Genomic DNA, 22,488 nt, shown 5'->3' with positions numbered 1-22,488 from the left:
AGCAACACCACTACACTAACAGGACAATAAAAATGATAATTGCTGTGATCTTATAATATTAGTAATACAAATATAAATGGAAAAACATGACTATAGAATCATGGCATTAGTTTATTTATATCAGTAGGTCCTACATCAATTATGAAATAGTAGATGCATTGAATGAAGTTGGAAGTCCAACTTCATTGACTCCCAAGTCAATGAAGAGTAATTGGCAAGTTTATAAACTTGAATAAAATGTAACAGATAACCTATATTAGGCTAATCGAGTTAGAAGGGGGAAACCTTTACTTTGAAGGAACAGGTAGTGCTGACGACACATTCGGCCAATGACAGGCATTTCACACTTAGCTCCACCCACGTGAGAAAAATCGAAATATAAATATTAGTTTATGGTTTGTGAGTAAAAAACGAGAAAACAAAAGAACACGTCAATATCAATTTTTGCAACAAAAAAAAAGAAAAAACGGTCTCACAAACGTTTTTCGTATTCATGCGTGTTCCGTTATAATGATATAAGGAATTAAACTCACGTACACGGACCGGTACACGGACCGAAAAAACTAGTTAAAATCTGTTTTCCATTTTTTTCAAAAAACGAAATAACGGATTCACAAATGTTCTTGTTCCTGCTTGTTCCGTTTTGACTGGATAAGGAATTATACTTACGTACACGGACCCAGGACACGCCCTACCTCTTTTGACGTTATAACTGTGCGACAACACATGACCTTTCAGATTGAGACAGAACGTTTTGAAAACATGTTGGCATACATTTTGGAACATATAAAGAAAATTGCACGTATTTGATTTCGTTTGATTGGCTCGTCAAAATGTTTCGAATTTCTTCAACAGTTTGTAGCAAAGGCATTGCAAAAAGGGTAAGTGTTAGGCTACCTAGCTAGTTAACTAGTAGATAATGCTTTTGGATTTGCATGTCTGGTCTCAATCACGATAAACTAAAACTCTGTACAAGACTGAAGTTGATCCATTATTAAATAGGACGTTTTATTCATATTTCAGTTTGCCTCGTCATTCTCTGGAGAAAGCCCACTCCCGTCCAATTTACGCATCCCGTCTAATCTCGTGGACCCTGCAAGATCTAGTAAGACTTAAATCCACAATTCTGAGCATTGATAAAGATGATTGTCTGTAGACTTAACCTTGATTATGTTGACATCTCCCATATCATTATTTCAACTTTTCCCACAAATTGCTATTGCAGACAAGGAACATTCATGTAAAATGTCTGTTTGGCTATGTTAAGTATATTAACGTTTTTGTCTCAGAATATATCAGCTATCTGACAGTTTTCTATACACCATACTATAAACCAATGTATAGGTTTTGGTATGCAAGTTAATGTCTACTAATGCCTATTTATCTTTACGCTAATTGAGACTTTCCAATTGGAGCTGTTAAGAGCATGGTAATCTTAGAAAGTGATGACTTGGGTTGTTTATAGGGAGATTCCTAAAAGTTGTGTATAAAATGTTACATATACAGCAATATGACCCTGGAAAGCTCTACTCCATTTGGCACCAAAATGACATTGGATAAAGGTTATAGAGCCACATATCTGGCAGTGAGTTAACATCCTCCAAGCAGGCAATTTGGTGCTCTCCCTCATGTTATCTTCCAGGGAGGCAGCCACCATCATCAAACTCTGGTCTCCCAGTGTTGCAGAGATGTGAGGCCTCAGTCCCCTCTCACCTAAGTCCTGTACAGACATGGGTGGACACATTGGTGAGCCATGAGAGTGAACCCCTGGGTCTGGTGGACCTTCACCCTGATGTCTTTGCACTACCGGCCAGGTAAAACAATCAAAATTACATCCGTCACCTTTACCCTTCAGCAAGTGTTATGTTACAGAAATCCATTTGTATTCCCACCAGGATTGACATCCTTCACGAAGTTGAACTATGGCAGAGAAATTACAAGAGAATTGTAAGTTTTAAAACTTGTCTCACAAAGGTTTTGAAAAAATCTGTTAAGTCAGATATTACATTTTATCTGAATAGATTGGCGTGAAAGAAGGAAATGTGTAGAAATAGACCACTGGCACATGGTTGCTGTGTGATACCCCATATAAGTATGTTTTCCTTTCAAATGTATTTTAGAGTCACGCCAATACAAAAGTCAGATCAGAGGTTCGGGGTGGAGGAAAAAAGCCCTGGAACCAGAAGGGAAGTGGGAGAGCTCGGCATGGAAGCATCAGATCCCCTATATGGAGGGGAGGTGAGGATTACACTTCTGGCAGTGTTACATAACTTGACAAATTGATATAAACTACTCAAAAAAAGTTTGGAAATGTTATTTCGGTCGATTATTCCTCCCCTTTAATAATACCAATTGGTATTGTATTTTATATTGTTGGAAAGCCTGATTAGTCACCTTTACAACGAGGTACAACTTGTAAGGATCGTGCATTCATGGAATGAGCAACACAGCTAACCGTGTGGGTAGCGGCCTGAAAAAATGGGGACCTCAGTAGTGCGTGGAAGATCCATATGCAGCCACAACAGCTTGGCACCTCCTCCTCATGGGATCAGCTTGGGCGTGCTGTACGTGCCAGTGACCAATGCAAAGATGTTGGCTGACTTACGACCAATCCTGGTCGAGGAATGGGATGCCATCCCACAGCAGTGTGAGACCGACTGGTGACCAGCATGAGGAGGAGATGCCAAGCTGTATGGGCGTATGGATCTTCCACACGCTACTGAGGTCCCTGACAGTGTAAAATACGCCAATATGTGTTTTTTCCTTATTACTGTGCCTTATTCCTTATTATTACTGTGGGAGAGTGCAATCATCCAATCCACCAAGCAACTAAAAACTAGAGTGAATACCAACAGAAGAATATTGCAGGGGATTTTGGCACTTTTTTTAGCCGCTACCTACACGGCTATCTGTGTTGCTCATTCCATGAATGCATGATCCTTACAAGTTGTACCTCGTCGTGAAGGTGACTAATCAGGCTTTCCGACGATATAAAATATAATACCAATTGGTACTATTGAAGGGGAGGCATAATCGACCGAAATAACGTTTCCAAACTTTTTTTGAGGAGTTTAGTTAAGGTTTGCAAGTTAGATAAAACAATGACAAAACAATGCTAGTTGAACATACAACAGTACCAGTCAAAAGCATAGTCAACTACTTATTCCAGGGTTTTTCTATATTTTTGTTCTGATATTTCCCACCAGCAAATAACTTATAAGAATGTGCACCTGTTAAAAGCTGGTTGAATGCCAAGAAAATGTAATGCAGTCTTCAAGCCAAAGGGTAGCTGCAAAATTTGAACAGAAGTGATAAGCCTGAATCATTAATTTGACACTTACTGGTTACTACACAATTCCTTATGTGCCATTTCATAGTGTTGATGTCTTCAGTACTGTTGTACAATGTAAAAAAATGTAAAAAATAAAAAACAATAGGTGCACAAACCTTTGACATTGAGGCAGTGCATAAAATAATATTGTATTTAATGCTCACATCAGACATGCTGCTCAACTCATGAGCATGCTTGTTTTTCAGGTGGAGTTTCTCATGGTCCCAGAGGACCAACTAGTTATTACTACATGATCCCTATTAAAGTACGTGTCCAAGGATTGAAGATAGCCCTTAGCTCTAAATTGGCACAGGTACTGTAAATTGTAACCTATCGTATTATACAGTTGGATAAAGTTAGGTGTGTTTGTGTTAATTTGTTCCCATGTTTCAGAATTACCTGCATGTGGTGGACTCTCTGAACATCCCTACACCAGACCCACAATATCTTGTGGACCTCATCAGATACAGATACTGTGGGGAGTCTGTATTGTTAGTAGATGCGTAAGTACTGTTACACAGCATACTATTCTCACAAATCAGTTAGAATTCCCATAAATTATATGAAATTTGTACTTCCTCACATTTTAAAGGACTGACAACTTACCTGACAACATACTTCAGGCTACTGCCGGTCTGAAGACTGTGAATGTCATTCCAGCCATAGGTAAAACAAACTGTATTAAAATCACCTCAGAACTCCTAAGAGGGTTTCTTTTTTTGCAAAGATATATTTATAAAAATATCTGAAATATCAAAAACATCTGTGAATCTTGACATTACCGATGGCTAAAACTAATGGTAAGTTTGGACAAATTATTTATATATTTGCAGGTCTGAATGTTCACAGCATGTTGAAACACGAGGTCCTGGTCCTCACACTTGAAGCTGTCAAGTTCCTGGAAAACAAGCTGCTTTGGCACAACCACAGATTTACACCTTTATACCCTTTCAAGCTCCCCTACAGTGATTTACCTTAACATTAAAATAAAGCAAGTGTAATGAAATGTCAGTTATTGAATTTGTTTAATATGCTCAATAAAAACCTGTGAATAAATAAGACAAAAAAAGAACAGTCTACGTGATTACAAGGAAACCTAAAAGGGATTCTAGCAGAATCCTATAGCCGATAATTTACTTTCGGTGGCAGTAGTCCATTAGCCAAATCATGCCGCACCTCCCATCGTAAGGCTGATCGTTTCTTTTCTGTGGGCACTACGTAACTGTTGGGCACAAATATTCTCCGGGGTTTGGGCTGGAGGGGGAGGGAGAACAAGGCTTGTTATATGCAAGCATTTTTACTGACCACGGTTAAAATGTTAAGATTTAAGACTGAGTCATACTTACTGGAGGTGGCTGATATGAGAGTTGATCCTGACCATAAGAAAGGTACATTTGAACAGCTTTGCCAATGTCACAATGTTTCAAGTTATATCTCATACATCTAAATTAAGTTTTTGTACCAATCAATTGACCTTTCGCGTAAGCCACGCCCACCTTAGTTACCGTTGTTAGTCTGTCAAGCGTTGCTTCTTTGTATAGCGGGTACTACTGTAAGTAGCAGACTGTACCGGTCAGTGTAAGTGATTCATATTGGAGTAATACCTCCAGATCGAGGGGAAACGGATTGCAATATGCAGTGGATATATTCAGAGTATTCAAATCTACAAGGAAGGGGACATATCAATAAAGCATACTGTACTAGACTAACAGTACAGTAGTACTAGTAGAGGGTCAAGGTTTAACTGCTTAAGTGATTCAATTCAATCAATTTGTAATTGGTTGTTATGGGGTCATGTTCAAGTTTATAATCTACGATTCCAAATTAAAGTAAGCAATTTGAAGTTTCCAGCACAGACCCACTTACTACTAGAGCTAAATACGTACTGTTGGAGTGTAGCTGGCTAGCAAGCTGTCAGTCTAGCTAGTGCTAATGCTGTTAGATGTGAGATCATATTTGCAAAACTGGATTTTAAATGATTACTTACGAGTATGATTAACTACTGCTAATATTATCTTACTAGTAGTAGTGGCTACATACAGCGTCAGTTGACAACATTAAGTTAGCTTCTGTACTGTACCTACCTGGCCTCTAGCTCTATCTAGCTTAACTTGACAGCGGATAGTTTAGTTTGTTGGTAATAGTAGCTCTAAAACATAGCTACTATTAAGATATTAGAAGTAGGCCTAATCATACTAGTAAATGGCAACAAAAAAAAATTGCGAATGTAATCTCACTAGTCTAACTAGCTAGTAGGGCTTCAGTGAGAGTACAATAGCAACACAGACATTGAAACAGACAAAAGTATGTTTGTTGATCTTTAGGATATTCAGCAGAATGGGGCATACAACATTGTTTTACTCTTGAATTTTGGGCTGTGGAAAGGGGAAAATTGATTCTCCCTTTTAAACTCCTGAGGTACTTGCTATTGGATTTTGTATGTTCCATATAGAATTTTGCGCCTTAACGTCCAAAAGCTTGACGGAGCTTCTTCAAGTAGTGACCGTTAGCCAAGGTAGGATTGGTCAAAGTCGTTGTGGGGCATGGCTTTCGCGATAGCATGTTATAATTGACCTATCTGTACCAATGATATGGAGGACTAAAAGTGCCAAAATTAATTAAATACACCATTAAATAATTACTTAAATGTGTCATTAATTAATTACAATTGGAAGTAAATACATACATTTGTTATTAAATGTGTCATGAATTCATTAAAATACCAATTCATTTTATGTCAAATACATATATCATTATTTCACTAATTATTTTATGGTCCTGTGTTACTGTGCAGTGGACAATATTAAAATGCAATACGCTAAACAGCACCATCAGTCAATTGTATTTTCATGTCACCATGTGTTGCAGTGCTTCATGAATTTATTTTATTTGTCAAACTCGCCCATCAAGTACAACGGGAGTACAATGGCACTTAGGAATGCTTGGCTGGACCTGATGATAAGTTTCCTCCAGGATCACAATGACTTATTGAGAGACTTGTTGCTCTTGTTGGTTAGTTGTACTCGCTGTGAAATATTTCACTTGATTGTTGTTTAACTGCATGCTCTTATGGTTCTTCCCTTGGCACTTATTTGGTTTTTGTGTATGCTTCATGTTTTGGTTTCTCGCAGGGGCTATCTCGTTGTTATGATCAGTGACCTATGCACTTTTGTAAAGCTCTCTCGTGGAAGTCGCTTTGGATAAAAGCGTCTGCTAAATGCATAAATGTAAATAATCAAAAGTCAGTGGGTGGGGCTAACACAAATCTAGTCTGATCCGTTGTGTTGGTCTGAAGTAGAGTGCCTGGATAGAGACGATGGAGGATCTTCATGAACTTTCTAGGGAGTTGGTGAGAGACAGTTCCTGGAGTTATTTCCACACTTTGCAATGCAACGGCTAAAAATCTAGGGGAAGACTCGGTCCGGCTAGCCCCAATGTTGAGAAAGCGTGCGAGGTGCAGGACCAAATGTCTAAAACTTGACCGGAGCTGCTGAGAGAAGCAGAAATTTGATTGAGGAAGATGCTGATGCACCCTGGTACCAGAGAAGCGGTGGACTACTTCTTTTAAATTTGCAGTCACTGTGGTCAATATCTTGGTCGGAAAGTGCAGAACTTCAATAAGTTCCTCTGCTTTACTCGCTACATGCTCTGGGTGAGCAGGTCCTGCTTCACATCCTCTGCTAAGTCTAAAATATCAGACTAGATTCGCTTTAGTCCCACCCACTGACTTTGATGGGCGAGTTTGACAGATAAAATAAATTGATGAAGCACTGCAACACATGGTGACATGAAAATGCAATTGACTGAGGGCGCTGTTTAGCGTATTGCATTTGAATATTGTCCACTGCACAGTAACACAGGACCATCAAATAATTAATGGTCATAATTTTATGTATTTTACATTAAATGAATTGGTATTTTAATGAATTAATGACACATTTAATAACAAATGTATGTATTTAATTAAAATTTTAATTCATTAATGACACTAAGTGATTATTTAATGGTGCATTTATTTAATTAATTTTGGCACTTTTAGTCCTCCATACAATGCTAACTTTTAGATATGTCATATTGATTAAGTGTGTCCTTTAGAGAACAGTGTCTATTCACATTAGCTTGCAACAAAAGTATTGCTTATTTAATGGTTGCAATAAGCCTGTCAGTAAACAAATACGCTTTGAGTTATCAAAGTTTATATTCATACCCTGATTTTCCAGTGCAATGCTTTCCTCTCCTTCTGTCCAGGAGGCTTAAACATTTCCCAATCCTGTTTGTACTGGAAATACCTAGATGGGAGACAACATTTAACTGTCAATCACTAATAATATCAAAGCAATCACAGGGTTCCCACTCTTTTCTAGAGATAATTTTCCAGTGCATTTTCAGTTATTATCTAGTTGGTATGACAGACAGGGATCACATCAAACACTAATATGTTGCTCTCTGTGCATCCTTTGGACCACTGTCAAAACGCCACCTTAAAACATTTACGACAAACTTGTTGTATTGATATGCAAGTGTAATACGGTCAAAAAACTGGGACTACTTCATAGGTGTGAAAATATCAAAAAGTTAAAGGTCCCATGGCATGCTGTTTTTGGATGTTTTTATAAAGCCCTTAGTGGTCCCCTAATACTGTATCTGAAGTTTCTTTCCTGAAATTCAGCCTTGGTGCATAATTACAGCCACTACGAGCAGTCCCCCAATGAGCTTTCCTCAGGACATGCCGTTTCTGTCTGTAGCTTTAAATGCTAATGAAGAGGAGAGAGGCAGCACCATGCACTAATGTTTACATCGCAGTGGCTCGTAGCCCTGTTGCTGCAGTGTTTCCTCTTTTTTTTTGCAGTGGGGGCAGGTCTGTCTGTCCAACCCCATAGAGGAAATGTAATTTCTTCTATGTTGCTAAAATCAACATAGAGGAAACACTGTGCTGTAAGATGCCTTGAATTTGCCCATTCTCATTTGATCACCCTGGTTTGCAGAGGTGCACACTCAGTCATTTCAATGAGGGGAACGGCGGTTATCGCACGCGCCATAACACCTTGACCTTAAGGTCAAGTCAATTTTTATTTATATATTTAGCACCAGATCAGAAAATAAGTCATTTAAGTTTACCTTTCCTATAAAACAGGTATATAGCTTGCTCTTTTATTAAACAAACTAAATGGCCTTATGTTATTTACACGACGGCATGTCATTTCTGTCTCTACATCAGTGGTTCCCAAAGTAGGGGTCGCGACCAGCGAGGGGGGGTCGCGAGACGATTTCCAGAAATCAAGGAACATTTTAAAACAATTATAAATAGCATATTTTAGCAAAAATTTAAAATAGCTAAATTAATGCATGCAAATAAAAATGCCATCAGCCTTTTGATTTTCCATTCACTAAGTACGGCAAACCATCTGACATCCGACCAGGAGGACGCATTAGTTGAACTGTCAAGCGACCGAACGTTAAAGGCAGCATTCTCAGCCAAGAACACTGGCTGAGTTTTGGATTTCAGGGGAGAGGGAATACCCATGCGGGAACTAGAGGTGCTGAGGGTGCTGCAGCACCCTCATACAATTAAAATAATTGTATTTCAATAATTTCTCACGCTGAGAAGTGTTAACTTGTCTCGCTATATACAATTAATGGACAAGGCGTATTTTTGAGCCATAGTTGTTTCCAGTTATACAGAGTTAAAACCACCCAATCAGAAACAATACCAGCACCCCTCCAACCCAGAAGGTTTTGTACCCAAACGTTGACGTATGGTAATCTCCTGCCAAACGTTTGATCAAACTTGAGAGCCCAGGGGCCTGTTCCATAAAGGCCACTCAAATAAGTTGGACTTAAAGTCCCAAACCAGACTTGAATTAGCTTAACAAGTCAAGCGGGGCTAAAGCGGTTCCATGAAGGCCAATTTCAGCTCACGCAGTCCTACTAGTCAGATTTAAGTAGTCAAGCTAATTGCGCGTGCACCCTATTCTTAAGCAGCCCGAGAGGTAAAACATGGATCATACAATCCACCACGTCAAAAGTAATGCACACGGCCAAGTGACTTCTTCCAGAAAGAACGTTCCTTTTAAGCCTTGTACTATGACAGCTCCCTCATCCACCGCTTCATCAAACTGAAACGACACGCCATGATTGAAGTGAACGATAGGCTACGTAGGTCAAGGTCCTTTTTTAGACTTTTAGGTACTTCGTTGATTAAAAAAAAGACACCCTCTAAACACATGTAAATTTACTTTTTTGACATTGTTTTAAATAAATAGCCTACTATTAATCAATACATTACCCAGTAGCCTAAATTTTTAACATGGTTGTGTCGGAAAATGGAGGATATAGATGTAGCCTATGGATTTAGGTTTGTTTTGCAATTGTAGACTACTGTTAACCATATAGCTATGATAATTATACTCGCATAATTTAGATAGAGATAGGCCTATGCCTGATGCCTAAACATTTGAAATCACAAACTAAGCTAGCCATAGGCCACGTTTAACGTGGCGTGTATAAAATCATTGTTCATCATCGTTTAATGCATTAGGCTAAATGTTGTAGCCTATGTAGGCTATTTAAGTTGATTTTCTATCAATGTTGAACATATTGAACTGATGAGAAAAAGAAAATGAGAATAAATCATCGTTTTCCCGTTGGGTCAGTGTTACAGGAAGGTCTGGTTAAGCACCAAGTCACGCTAAGCCTGACAGTTAGCCTGCCCCGGACCAGACTAGTTTCACAGCCTAAGTTGCCATAGTAACCGAGTTTGAACTACGTTGAGTTAGCTTTATGGAACCGAATGAACTAGAAATGAGTCCGACTAACTGACATAAGTCTGGCTTATTCGGTAAACTCGCTTTATGGAACAGGCCTCTGGTTTCAATTGAATGTACACACTGAACATTGTTATAGTGGTATCAGCCTTGCATGCAAATTGTTTGCTGCACTTGTGGCAGCGAGTTGTCTGTATCTATCCTAGTGAAGTGTAACCACACTTGGAGCATTTGATTCTCTCCACCATCGTTACTATATATAGAAGCAGGAGCTTTCTAATTGTGTGTGCGCGGCTGCACGCTCGGCGTTGCATGAGACAGACAGTGCTTCTGGATTGCGAATAACAAAAAAGCAGACGAATGTCTTAATATTATCGCAAATTAGAAATGGTTGGAAAGATAACATGTGGAAGATAACATTTATTTAACAATGATAGATAGGAAATATATTTTCCTCAATTTATCCACTACTGAAAGCAGAACCAATAGCGTCAGAGCTTATCGATACTACAGTCTTTCATAATTTAGCACCAGAGCCAGTTTAATACCGGGTTTCAGTACCCATCCCTAGGTGTAAATCAGTTTATACCATGGTCTGTATGAATACTTGATTCTGGCTGGAGGGATGTCCATTAGGTAAGGGATAATCCCCGACGAGGTGTACAATATCACCTGATTATGGACGATGCGGAAGCGTGAACCGTCCGACGCACAGCTTCCTGCTTCCGGAGTCCTGATATTGTACACCTCGAAGGGCATTATCCCGCTTATATAACATGGTCATTTGCCAACGATTTTTTTTAAATAAACATTAATTTATGTTTTCAGCCGTTTGGTAATAGAATAATTTTACAGTATGTTTGACAAGAAGATTTGCTCGCTAACCAGCCATGTCACTGTCCCAAAATCAATATCAAGATTTTCACTAACAAAGTATCTGCCATATACTAGTACTAGGCTATAGTACGGCCGCAGCCTGTGGAGTGAATAGCAAATGTATGTGAGATGACCGCATCAAAGTTGACATTCTCCAAACAGTAATTATAATTTGACAACAAGACTAGCCAGCTATCGAGCCATGTCATTGTCCCCAAATAAAATCAAGATTTTGAAGAAGAAAATAATCGTCCATGTGTACAGTTGCGGCTACTGTCGTGTTGGCCGCAGCCTGTCTGAAGTACATTGACTAGCGAGGTGAATAGCAAATGGGATGTGAGATGAGCGGTTATGTGACACTGACACACTACATTCAGAAAAGTAACATTGTTCAAATAGGTTAAAATAAATAAAGTCACTCATTGTTGTATATACAAGTTAGTTGTTAGTCTTTCAAAATTGTAAACGGAGGCTTTGTTTGTTTGTTGTCTGTTGTTATGGTTACTTATTTCAGACACTTTGTACAGGCTCATATACTATGTAGCCAGCGCAATAATTTAGAACGGTGAAAAGACAGTTTTGCTGCAATTACGTAGCAGGTGTCCGTATATCACCGGATAATGCAAACCCCTGCAGCCAATCAGAATCGAGTATTCACCCAGACCATGGTATAAGTAATGATACCTAACGAGGTTATCATAAAATAATTGACTCCACGGAAGCAGCAGTTCACGCCTCCGCATCGTCCATTATTTCATGATAATGTACATCTTGAAGGGCATCAGTAAGGGATAATGCCCGACGAGGTGTACATTATCACCTGATAATGGACGATGCGGAGGCCTGAGGTGATAATGTACACCTCGAAGGGCATTATCCAGCTTATACTATGGTCACTTGCCAATCTTTTTAAAACATTTTACTAACATGTTTTCACGCGTTTTGCAATAGATATATAACGTTTTTCTACTCCGCTCAGCTCATAGAACCAACTCTGGCTTTCCTTTGGCTGAGCTATTAGCCAGAAAGCTAACATTATGCTAGCAAGATTCAAAAGGCAATAACATTGCGCACGGTTGACAAACAGTGAATATAGTTTGACAGTATGTTTGACAAGAAGACCAGCTATCTAACAAACCATGTCAATGCCCCCAAATCAATATCAAGATAAATAAATAAAAAATGGCCAATACTCTTGTATTGGCTGCAGCCTGGCTGAAGTAGATTGACTAGGAGGTGAATAGCGAATGGGATGTGATATGAGCAAACACTGAAAAAGTAAATTCAGAAAATGTACAGTACTGTGCATAAGTCTTGGGCACCCAAGACTTTTTACACAAATAATGTCTTATACTGTATTTCTTCAATTAAATGCTGAAGCTTTTCTTGAATTACATGTTTCAATGAGGGCGGTGTGTACACGAGGGCAGCTTTTATTATTATTATTTAATTTGTAATTAAGAACACAGGAATTGCACAAAGCAGTTTATTAATTAGTAGGCGACATCTCTGGTGTCTCGTCGGTGAGGAGGCAGATGAGGATACTAATAGTGATGCAGAAAGTTTTGTACCGTACCTATTTGTAGTAAAAATAAATTAGAATTATAATAAATCTAAATTTAATGTTGCTGCATTTTTTCGTTTAAGTGTATCAATTTGAATGCAACGTTTAATCAAAGAAATATATGTAATATAAATTTTTTATTTGTGCAGCAGTATAAAAGTGCAATTTTGCTAAAATCTGTTATTTATTTTTTTTAAAGTCTTTTTCCTTAACCTTTTTTATTTTTTTATTGTGCCAAAGACTTTTGCGCAGTACTGTATATTCTCCAAATAGGTTAAAAGAAATGTTGACGTCATTCGTTGTAATTAGATGTTAGCTTGTTGTTTTCCATTCACTGTAAGTACGGCAAACCATCTGACATCTGACCAGGAGGACGCTGTGTTTCAATAAATTGTAAACGGAGGCTTTGACTGCATCCCTGTTGCTATAGTTACTTATTTAGTCACAGGCTCATACTATCGCCAACCTCGCCAAAACAGAACTCCTCATCATCCCGGCCAAACCCTCCATGGTGGAATCAACTCCCCACCTCCATCAGGGACATTGACCGTCTCCCCACCTTCAAGAAAAGGCTCAAGACGCACTTGTTCCGGGAGTACAACGGCACTTAGGAATGCTTGGCTGGACCTGATGTTAGTTTCCTCCAGGATCACAATGACTCGTATTGAGAGACTTGTTGCTCTTGTTGGTTAGTTGTAACGGTTTCAAATTCTTGTACTCGCTGTGAAATATTTTACTGTTTTCTACAGGTACACTCTTGCGGGGAGTTTCATGTTGTTCAATTGTAACTTGTTTAACTGCATGCTATTTGGTTTTCCACAATGTATGCTTCATGTTTTGGCTGGTCCCAATGTTTGGGGCTATCTCGTTGTTATGATCAGTGACCTATGCTCTTTTGTAAAGCTCTCTCTTGGAAGTCGCTTTGGATAAAAGTGTCTGCTAAATGCATAAATGTAAATGTACTATGTAGCCAGCGCATTTATTTAGATTAGTGAACCCACATGACCCCCAAGTCTTGTTGTTGTTACTGACACATAATGATTACTTCTAGTAAACTTGTAATATTAGCCAGTTTTCCAGAAGTACATTTCAAGCTTATTTACATTTTGGGGGGGCATTTTTTCAGTTTGCAGAGGATAATGTTTGAATCGCGATTCCAGCTAAGATACTGTCAGTGACATTGTTGGTAGATATAGGTAAGGACAATTTTTACACAGGATTGCCCATTTTCTTTGTTTTGATAACTGTTTCAACTATGTGAGGCTGCAACATAGCCTATCACCATTCCCTCTTGCACTAAGGGAAATGACAACTGAACCCTGTTTCATTCTACACTTTACTCTTAGTATCTTATTAGTAAGTGTAAATGAGCAACAAATGTATGCTTTTTAATCTATGCCATCTTCATAATAATAAGTATGCATACTTTTTTTAAATATACAGAAATATCAGTTGTAAAATGTAACCAAAAAAAACAATCTGCAACCGACGCAAGCATACCCTACAATTTCCCCAGAAATTGTACCCTCTCGTTGTAATGTAGCATTGCTTTTGAAGTAATGCTAGCAAAGTAAATAAAGTGCTGTTAGCCAGTACTACCATGTGACATGAACCAGGGGTATGTTCACAACGCTACCACAACATCACCGAGCAACTGCAACCTATTGTTAAAATAAATTTCCAGGACAACACAACATTTTCTAGGCTATTTTTCTTTCTCTCATTTTCCATGTGTTTTCCATGACTTGAAAATTGTTTAACTATTTTCCAGGACACGTTGGAACCCTGAATCCATAGTGCTACAGATGACACTATAAAATCTATTACAATAAAGTCTGAATTTTGCCTTACTTTGCCACTGGGTCCGTCTTTTTTAAATGCCTGGCGTGTGGATGATCCATAAGTGGGCGAATAACTGATGGAAACAATAAATTGGTCAATGTATTGGTTACAATATGTTAAGCTGAGAACAGATTTTATGGGTCAAAGGATAAACCAAAATGTGACAAAGGAGCACTGATCACTTACAAGACTTGGCCCTGGTCCGGACATCATTCTCACTCTGAGATCTAACCTGTTGATGGCATAAAGAAATCCTATAGATTAAAGTGGATTTGTAGGATGTTCCCTTTGTTTGTTGGCTGAATTAATGCTGGATTGAGAATTATAATAATAAAAATATGACAAACAGCACACCCAATTCTTGTTCGACGTTCAGAACTTTCCTCCTGCTCAAGTATGATTGGCATTGGTTTCACAAAATGAGCCAAGGAGGAAAAAACACAACTGAAGGCAATTGGCTGGAAAATAATTGGCTGGAAAGTAGCAGGCCAGTCAAAAAATATGAAATGCACGAATGTACATTGGCTGTCTGTGTTGCTAAATGAAACCATTTATTGGGGACAAAACTGCTTTTACTGAAGTTTTTTTTCAGTTTAACTAGGATAACATGTTTGTAGTTTTTGTAATATAATCACAAATGGATAAACAATCATAATACATTGGCAATAAGAATATGAATACCAAGTTTAAACTCAGTTAGATCCACTTTATTTTTAGGTCCAAAATAATACCCACCATTCCTTTGATATAGGCTTCGAAGGCACTTGGGAGACCATCAGCCTCAAAGCTGTCACTTATGCTGTCTGTGTCTGTCCTCTCCAGCTCAGAATCGTGGTTAGCAGACATCGAAACATGCAGATCTCCCAGTTGCTCTTCAAGACCACTCACAGCACCTATGAAAGAAACATTCATCATGACGCTAAATTGTATTTGTTGTAATTGTATCTACATTGTAGATTTTTTTCCTTCATCAAAATCTCAGTTTCCATACCATGAAAATATCTGATTAGCAAGGAGGCTAAATGCAAAAATGTCACACAAGATCCAGAACATTTCACACTGTGTACCAACTAACCAACTAGAATCTAGAAGTGCTTTCAATCCTAATGCATGTGTACGTTGAGTATTTGATCCCATTGAGAGATTGTCAACGGGGTCATGCAAGTATTATTAAACCCTAAACGGGTGGCAGACAGACCCTTCTTTACTCTCAGGGCTTGAAACTGCAACCCTTTTGGGCGCATATGCTCCCTAAATTGTGTTTGTGCGGCCTCAAAATATATTTGGGAGCATTTGTGCGACTAAATAATCGTTATGGTGCGCCTTGTTTTCATTTCTTTCCAAACACTCGCTAATTGACCGGTCCACCGTTTTATCCAACGTAAACCTCATCTGCGTTCTCTTCTTTGATGCAGCTCCGTGTTTCCCCTAGGATTTTTTCAAGGGGGACGGTAGACGTTTTTATCCATATATTATCAATGGAAGTCACTGATAGGCCCCGCAAGTCAGTATGACATACCTGGCAGCACGAACAGGTAGCCTAGCAAGAGAAACAACCCCTATTCTATGTGTTTATTAGGGCATTTGTGGACGACCAACATCAGTATGTTGCCAGTCAAAACGAAACTAGCTAGCATAACACAGCTAGCACAGTATATCCAAGGAAGTAAATGTTATACCCAGCACCACACAGAGCACAGGGCAGGCCGCCCCTTCAAAACAATAGGCATGTTCGACTTCATGCAGCACTGGCGGCTCCGACCATAGATATATTTAGAATACGGGTGGATGAAATCAAGCATTCTGATTGGTTGAGAGGGAGTTCTGGGGTGTGCATTATTGAGCGATAAAGTAACTGTGCGCCTTTTTACAATTACCTTAAAAGGGAAGCGTTCCATATTAGTGCACACTCAAAAAGTAACTGTACACCTGTTTACAATTAAGCTGAGGAGCGTTCAATATTGGTGCGTTATCAAAATAACGCGACCGTTATTAGTTGTCATTTCAAGCTTGACAGTAATCACATCAACAACATGTTTCATGTTAACTTCGATCTTTTGGGGGGGATGACTTTTCATGTCAGTGAGTGGACATCCGAAAGCTCCCTTCAAAGTTACTGGGCACCAAATCTTTGCGTCCGACTTTGTGATTTTAATTTACACCGAGTGCACCAAGCTTGACAGGCCACGGTCGTAGCTACGCCTGGTTTTAAGATGCGCGTCCTTGTGAAAATGCGAAAGCGTCGATCGTTGCCAAGCAACACATTTAAGAGCCTATCCAAAGCGCACTTAGCTAGCCTATCTCCCTTCAAAACAAGCCATGGATTTAAAAAAGAAAGAAAAGGAAAATACATTTTACTGATAGAGAAATTTGAAAACTTCTAGAGTTGTTTACTCAGAATAGAAGCGTGCTCACGGGGAAATGTAATAATATCAACACAAACAAACAGAAACAATCAGCTTGGAAATAGATCACCAATAAAATTAACAGTGGATTTGGCGATCACAGACAACTTTTTCTCGCCTTAATGTCCTTTCCATATGTTGCCTATAAACAAGACGCGCTGCATGTGCGATCAAACTGTTGTACATTATAATTACCATGGATATTAGTCTGATTTTCCAACTTGCGCCTGCTCCCCACTAGGCGTAAAATGTACACCCAGGTGCAGCACATAAAGGGCTTAAGTCTAACTGGTGCACTAGTTGTAACTTTAAGTTAGTCGTAACTTTCAGTTCTACGTCGGACGTAGCGTTACACCCAGGCGTACGCCCAGCTGGGTGATCGATTTCCAAGCTGATTGTTTCTGTTTGTTTGTGTTGATATTATTACATTTCCCCGTGAGCACGCTTCTATTCTGAGTAAACAACTCTAGAAGTTTTCTAATTTCTCTATCAGTAAAATGTAATTTCCTTTTCTTTCTTTTTTAAATCCATGGCTTGTTTTGAAGGGAGATAGGCTAGCTAAGTGCGCTTTGGATAGGCTCTTAAATGTGTTGCTTGGCAACGATCGACGCTTTCGCATTTTCACAAGGATGCGCATCTTAAAACCAGGCGTAGCTACGACCGTGGCCTGTCAAGCTTGGTGCACTCGGTGTAAATTCAAATCACAAAGTCGGACGTAGCTAAGACCGACGTAGGAGTTAAGACCAACCTTTTTACGCCCAGCTGGTGCACTCAGCTATTAGTGTTTATATATATATATATGGCTCCGACAGCCGGCAGCATTTGGCTGACTTGAAGCAGTGAATTCTGGTTAGACTTTTTGTCCGACTTGAGACGTAGCCGAGGTTAGGTCACTGTGACCTATCCATCAAAGTACCGTGAGATCGATTAGAGAACTGCCGGCTGTGTAGCCGAGCGCATTTTCTCAAGAGCAAATGCACGGGTTCTAATGACAACACAGCTATTTCATGATTGGCCAGACTCACACACGACAACTTTGACGCGTGTTTTGTATTTAATCTGACACCATCAGTTTCGCCAATGCTCAAATCCGGACCAAACAGTAAAATTGAATTAAATATTTGCCTTTGACAGACTGCGATAGCCTACTATTGTTGAAGAAAGGGTTTTATTCCACCTCTTCACTTAAGGAAATACCAAGTTAAATTGAGTTCTGGTTGTATTATCAATCTGCAGATTGGAGAAAGAGTTTAACATAGCCCAATACATAAAATGACAAATTTCAGTGCACTGGTTCGTGCAAGTTCTAATGCGAAAACAATAAAATTCGCTACCATGCAGTTAGTCAACGATAAAGTAAGCAAACAGCGTTTGATCGGCCATGACTGATGTCAACGCATCAAACCACGAGAAGCTGGAATGTCCGACTCCGTTTTTGCAAGCGGCAACTCTCGACGGTCGTTTCATGCAGCCGCAGCCAATTTCGAACACACCTAATGGTGGGGGAAACACTGCAGTGCAGGTGGGTGCAGGTGGGTGCTTCCCCCCCCTCCCCCAGACAGTGTCTCTGCATCTTACTCAGATTATCTTTGAAGTTAATAAAAGAGCTACCATCTCCGGTATAATCCACATCAAAAGAAGGTTTATGGTCCTTGTCCATGTTCCCTTTTCTTGATCTCACATCTGAATAGAATAGACTGTTCAACCGGTCATGCAGATAGTTATTCTTGCAATATGCCACTTCAGGTGGATCTTTACTATCCTCCGTTTCAGTCAGTGTGTGTGTGCCCGTATAGGTTGTTATGGGCATATCTATGACTTTCTTTCCATCATCAAGATTGGTGACTGAATAGTCATCATCCTCTTCACCGTATCTCATCTCAGAATTTCCCTCCTGGCTTTGCCTGTCAAATTCTACTATAGTGCAGTCGTCTCTGAAGTCTTCTCCCTTCAGCTCATCCTGACTAGAACAGTCAGGTCGATATGTCCCATAGCCCGACGTTAGCAGACTCAAGGCTGGGCTCTCAACACTGATAGTGTACTCTTCTTCATTTTGCTTGGTCAAATTGTTTGTAATCTCCCGTTTCACTGCCTTTGAACAAACCTCAACAGTTTTTTCTTGTGTTTGCTTAGATGGCTTAATCTGTTCTGTGTCTTCATCGTAACACGCTCTCTCAATCTCCTCCTCCCCCTCTCCATCAGTCCAGAAAGAGGAGTTAAGGGAGCCATTTTCATCCTCGCTTTCTTCATCCCAGTGATTTTTGTACATTTTGTACATAGTCTAAGCAGTGAAGTGGCGCACCGTATGCTGCTACAGCCAATGTGTGATCTGTTGTGGCAGATAGATAAGGAGAGCCCTAAGAGGATTAGACTGTAACATCAATAGTGCTCTTCACTGCCATGGGAGTTACACTGGTCTATGGGATAATTGCAACCCAATGTTGTCTGACGTATGCTTGCTACTCGCAGACTAACAAGCAAGCAAAAATAGTAAGTAAATAGGTACGGAGTTTATCGGGTGTAGTGGTGCTGCTGAGTATAATTATTTTGCTGGATTATTAGCAAAAGAAGTCTTCAGCACAGACAATACTAGAATACTTTATACTGATAGGATGTGATGATAATGTGATTTACCTGAATCTTCACTGTATGTGGATTCATCAAATACATGCACTTGTCCTTTTACTTTCCTTTGAAGAAAAACAGAAACAATTTATCTGCATTCATTACAGTAAAGCGGATATCTATTTTATTAAGATATGCAGTCCTTACCTGAGGACTTTCCTCTTGATATAGAACCTTCCATGTGCTCCTGTGTCTCCACCTTGGGTTGAAGTTGGACTCACAGCAAAGGATGGGGATTGGACGTCGGTCATTTCTGACTCCATCTCTAGCCTGTTAGGGGTTGTGGATTGCCGATGGTACTTTTTGGCCACAGAATGGTGAGTGTAGGGCTCATAATTCTCGTTTTTAGACCCAATATTATTGTTGTTTATGCGGTAGGTAGACGTGAACACCTAGGCAAGAAAATGTAGCACATGAAATGTCAGCACTAGTCTAAGGTGAGACTGTGACTTGCTATGATGCTCTATGACTCAAGGTAAATGCAACAATGTTCAGGGTAGCAACTTTTGTTAATTTCTATATTACCTACCTGTCTGCCAGGCTCCGATGCACCAACATGAGATTGGTTGCTGAAGGTTGCAGTATTATTCTTCTGAACTTTGGTGTAAAAATAATAAGAATGTATGTTATTTAAAAATGTTATGAAGGTGCCATCTATGGTGAAGAAGGAAATAACTGACTAATAACACAAACCTTCAACTTTGGAGCAGGCAGGAAGTATTTTCTGGATGTCGTTTTTAGCTCTTGGAGAGCTCAGGTTACTGGAGGTCTGGCTTTTAGATTTTTCATGACGTATGAGTTCATCTAAGTCTAAATGGAAACAAAACGACATCACTATATGTTGTCTGATATATGTTACATGTTGACGTTACTTACTGTAAGAGTTTTTGCTCGTGGGATCGAATCCCACTCGAATCTTTTTTCTTAGCTTACATTTATTTTGTCGTGGCGAATGGCTGCAATGTAGTGCTCGCTACATATACAACTATGAAATGAATTGATTTCAAAAGATACAGCGAAGAAACACTCAGCCATACACGAAATCACATAGGAAACGAATAGACACATGTTGTGTTTCAAAGGGTTACGCGTAGGCTATTTTGATCGTATTGTCTGGGTTAGCAGCGACGTTCTTAGTATGAATTTTTAATATGTGGTGTCAGAAGGAGCTGTGATGTCGTGGTAAATACGGCCATTGCCTCGAAACAACCCCAAATAGGCGATTAGTAGCCTACATTCGGGTAGTGTCTATGGGAACCAGTTGGTTCAGAAGAAGCCAAATCAAGATGTTACCTGAAGGCCACCGTAGTTAATAAATGAGTAACGATTTGGCTAACTTTTGTGAGCTGGTATAGCTCGCAGTGTAAAGCAATAGGCTTCAGTATGCTACGTATTTTTGCTCTAGTGCGATTGAATCCCACTTCATGCGAGACTGCAAATGTTTTATTTTGTCTCCATTTATTTTGTCGCGAATGGTAGCCTAATGTAGTGCGCACGTCCGACTTGAAAATCGCCAGTAATATGTTTGTGAATTTGTGACGAATCTGGTGATAGAGGCAGATTGATAGGTTCACGCACAGCTGGGGAACCAGTTAATTTGGGAACCAGTAGGGACATAACACCAGTAACTATCTAGCCAAACATTAGCTTTGCCAGAAACGTACCTCGCTTAAATTCCCGGAGCCTATGTTTTGGTATATTGGTATATCCCAATGATTCCAATTGCTGCTGAATTTCCTCCTCTGAGAAGTCTAGATATTCCATTTCTGAAAGGAAATATTAAAAACGTTACCATGCGTAAAGTTACTGTAACTATCCAACTTCCATTACATTATCAACTCAAAACGTGGCTTGTTCATAATATTTGACATTGCAGAAACAAATCTTGAGCAACTGTATCTGGATATTATGACGGGTCTAGCGAGCGCTGCACTTGTAGATGGCACAAGGTTTTAGGCTCAGCCTAGATAGTCTGCTGCTGGTAGTCTAGTAGCAGGTTGAACAAATTACTAGCTAGGCTAGCCAAACTATATTCGATCTTGTTATTTTAGCTAGTAGGTAACAGCCAGCTAACAGCCAGCTCTACGCAGTTGCAGAGCTCAAGCAATATCATTATAATAGCTTTCAGACAAACAAGCCACTGAGACCATGTTCGTAAGCTAGGCTAGCGACGAATAACTTTAGGAAAACACTTGATTACTTGAGTACTTCATATTATAGTCTAGCTAGCCTAGCATTGGACTCCAGACAAAGCAGTTTCTGTTAGCGAGCACCACATTACTGTACTAAAATTGCAATTTCAAGATATCAATGATTTGTTAATTTAGCTACCTTCAGCTTTGAACAATTCCTCCCTTGTTGGCGAGCTAGCTAAAACTAACGTACCGTAATAAACAACGGTGACAGAGCGTGACTGTTGTTTAGCTACCTCATCCAGTCGCAGTGCCACTGCCAAGACAACAGTAACAACCGTTAAAAAAAAAACTTTGAAAACGACGCCGTGTGTGATTTGTAGGCGTGGTGGTGTTTCAGCTCGAAGTTTTAAGCAGACTGTTAGGAAACAGCGCCACCCCAAAAACAATGAACGAGGGAGGACCGTGCGATCAACATCATTACAAAACACCTAGCTCTAATTAAATTATTTTAAAGCAACCCATTATTTTGTTGTTCAGATCGGTAAAAAATAAAAAATTCTCACGTACATTTGCAGTTGAACTTGTTCAACTGCAAATAAAGATATTGTTTGACTCAATGGATGTGTTAGAAATGGCTTTGGACTCTTTAGCATATAAGCAGCTCTAACACCTTTTGCTTGTAGATCCATTCCTGTATTCTTCTGCAGGTACCTAAATCTCGTCCTAAGCACATGCACTAAAATGACAGCTTGAGGAAAACCATCTGTCGCATGAGGAAAACCATCCCATACGTGAATTTATGCAAGAGGACTGAACACTCCCTCTTACACGCACCTTACAGTTCTCCTCCAACCACCGTCTAGCACTGGAACGAATCATGAATAAACATTACTTTTTAATAGTACATCGTACCTTTTCAGGAAACAGTGGGGTTCAGTCGGGGGAT

General features: G+C 39.5%; 3 protein-coding genes across 5 annotated transcripts in view; 2 read left to right on the top strand and 1 right to left on the bottom strand.

Moving 5' to 3' along the window:
• The window catches only part of si:ch211-69b7.6 (neuroblast differentiation-associated protein AHNAK), a 59,850-nt gene that overhangs the window by 23,695 nt on the left and 13,667 nt on the right, over positions 1 to 22,488 (top strand). The window lies entirely within an intron of this gene.
• mrpl4 (mitochondrial ribosomal protein L4) lies at positions 729 to 4,415 on the top strand. Its single transcript, XM_067259304.1, has 9 exons — positions 729 to 881; positions 1,024 to 1,105; positions 1,643 to 1,814; positions 1,896 to 1,947; positions 2,121 to 2,238; positions 3,538 to 3,644; positions 3,725 to 3,834; positions 3,924 to 3,997; positions 4,165 to 4,415. Exons 1-9 carry the CDS (start codon positions 834 to 836, stop codon positions 4,308 to 4,310), a joined length of 909 nt encoding a protein of 302 aa, XP_067115405.1. The 5' UTR covers positions 729 to 833; the 3' UTR covers positions 4,311 to 4,415.
• On the bottom strand, positions 4,322 to 21,867 carry hyls1 (HYLS1 centriolar and ciliogenesis associated). 3 transcript variants are annotated; one of them, XM_067259302.1, is made up of 12 exons: positions 21,739 to 21,867; positions 21,072 to 21,173; positions 20,101 to 20,217; positions 19,937 to 20,004; positions 19,555 to 19,799; positions 19,417 to 19,472; positions 15,113 to 15,270; positions 14,564 to 14,609; positions 14,387 to 14,450; positions 7,539 to 7,620; positions 4,678 to 4,704; positions 4,326 to 4,585 (listed from the first exon to the last, which is right to left on the bottom strand). In XM_067259302.1, exons 2-12 carry the CDS (start codon positions 21,169 to 21,171, stop codon positions 4,451 to 4,453), a joined length of 1,098 nt encoding a protein of 365 aa, XP_067115403.1. In that variant the 5' UTR covers positions 21,172 to 21,173; positions 21,739 to 21,867; the 3' UTR covers positions 4,326 to 4,450. The 3 variants fall into 3 exon arrangements, with proteins under 3 accessions (XP_067115402.1, XP_067115403.1, XP_067115404.1); XM_067259303.1 differs by having other exon boundaries at positions 21,793 to 21,863; XM_067259301.1 differs by lacking the exons at positions 19,417 to 19,472; positions 19,555 to 19,799; positions 19,937 to 20,004; ... (1 more) ...; positions 21,072 to 21,173; positions 21,739 to 21,867 and adding an exon at positions 18,394 to 19,089 and having other exon boundaries at positions 4,322 to 4,585.

The sequence above is a fragment of the Osmerus mordax genome, chromosome 21, assembly GCF_038355195.1.
Source record: "Osmerus mordax isolate fOsmMor3 chromosome 21, fOsmMor3.pri, whole genome shotgun sequence".
NCBI lineage: Eukaryota > Metazoa > Chordata > Actinopteri > Osmeriformes > Osmeridae > Osmerus > Osmerus mordax.
Note: the sequence above shows the minus strand (reverse complement) of the source record. Positions and strands in the feature narration are given on the sequence as shown.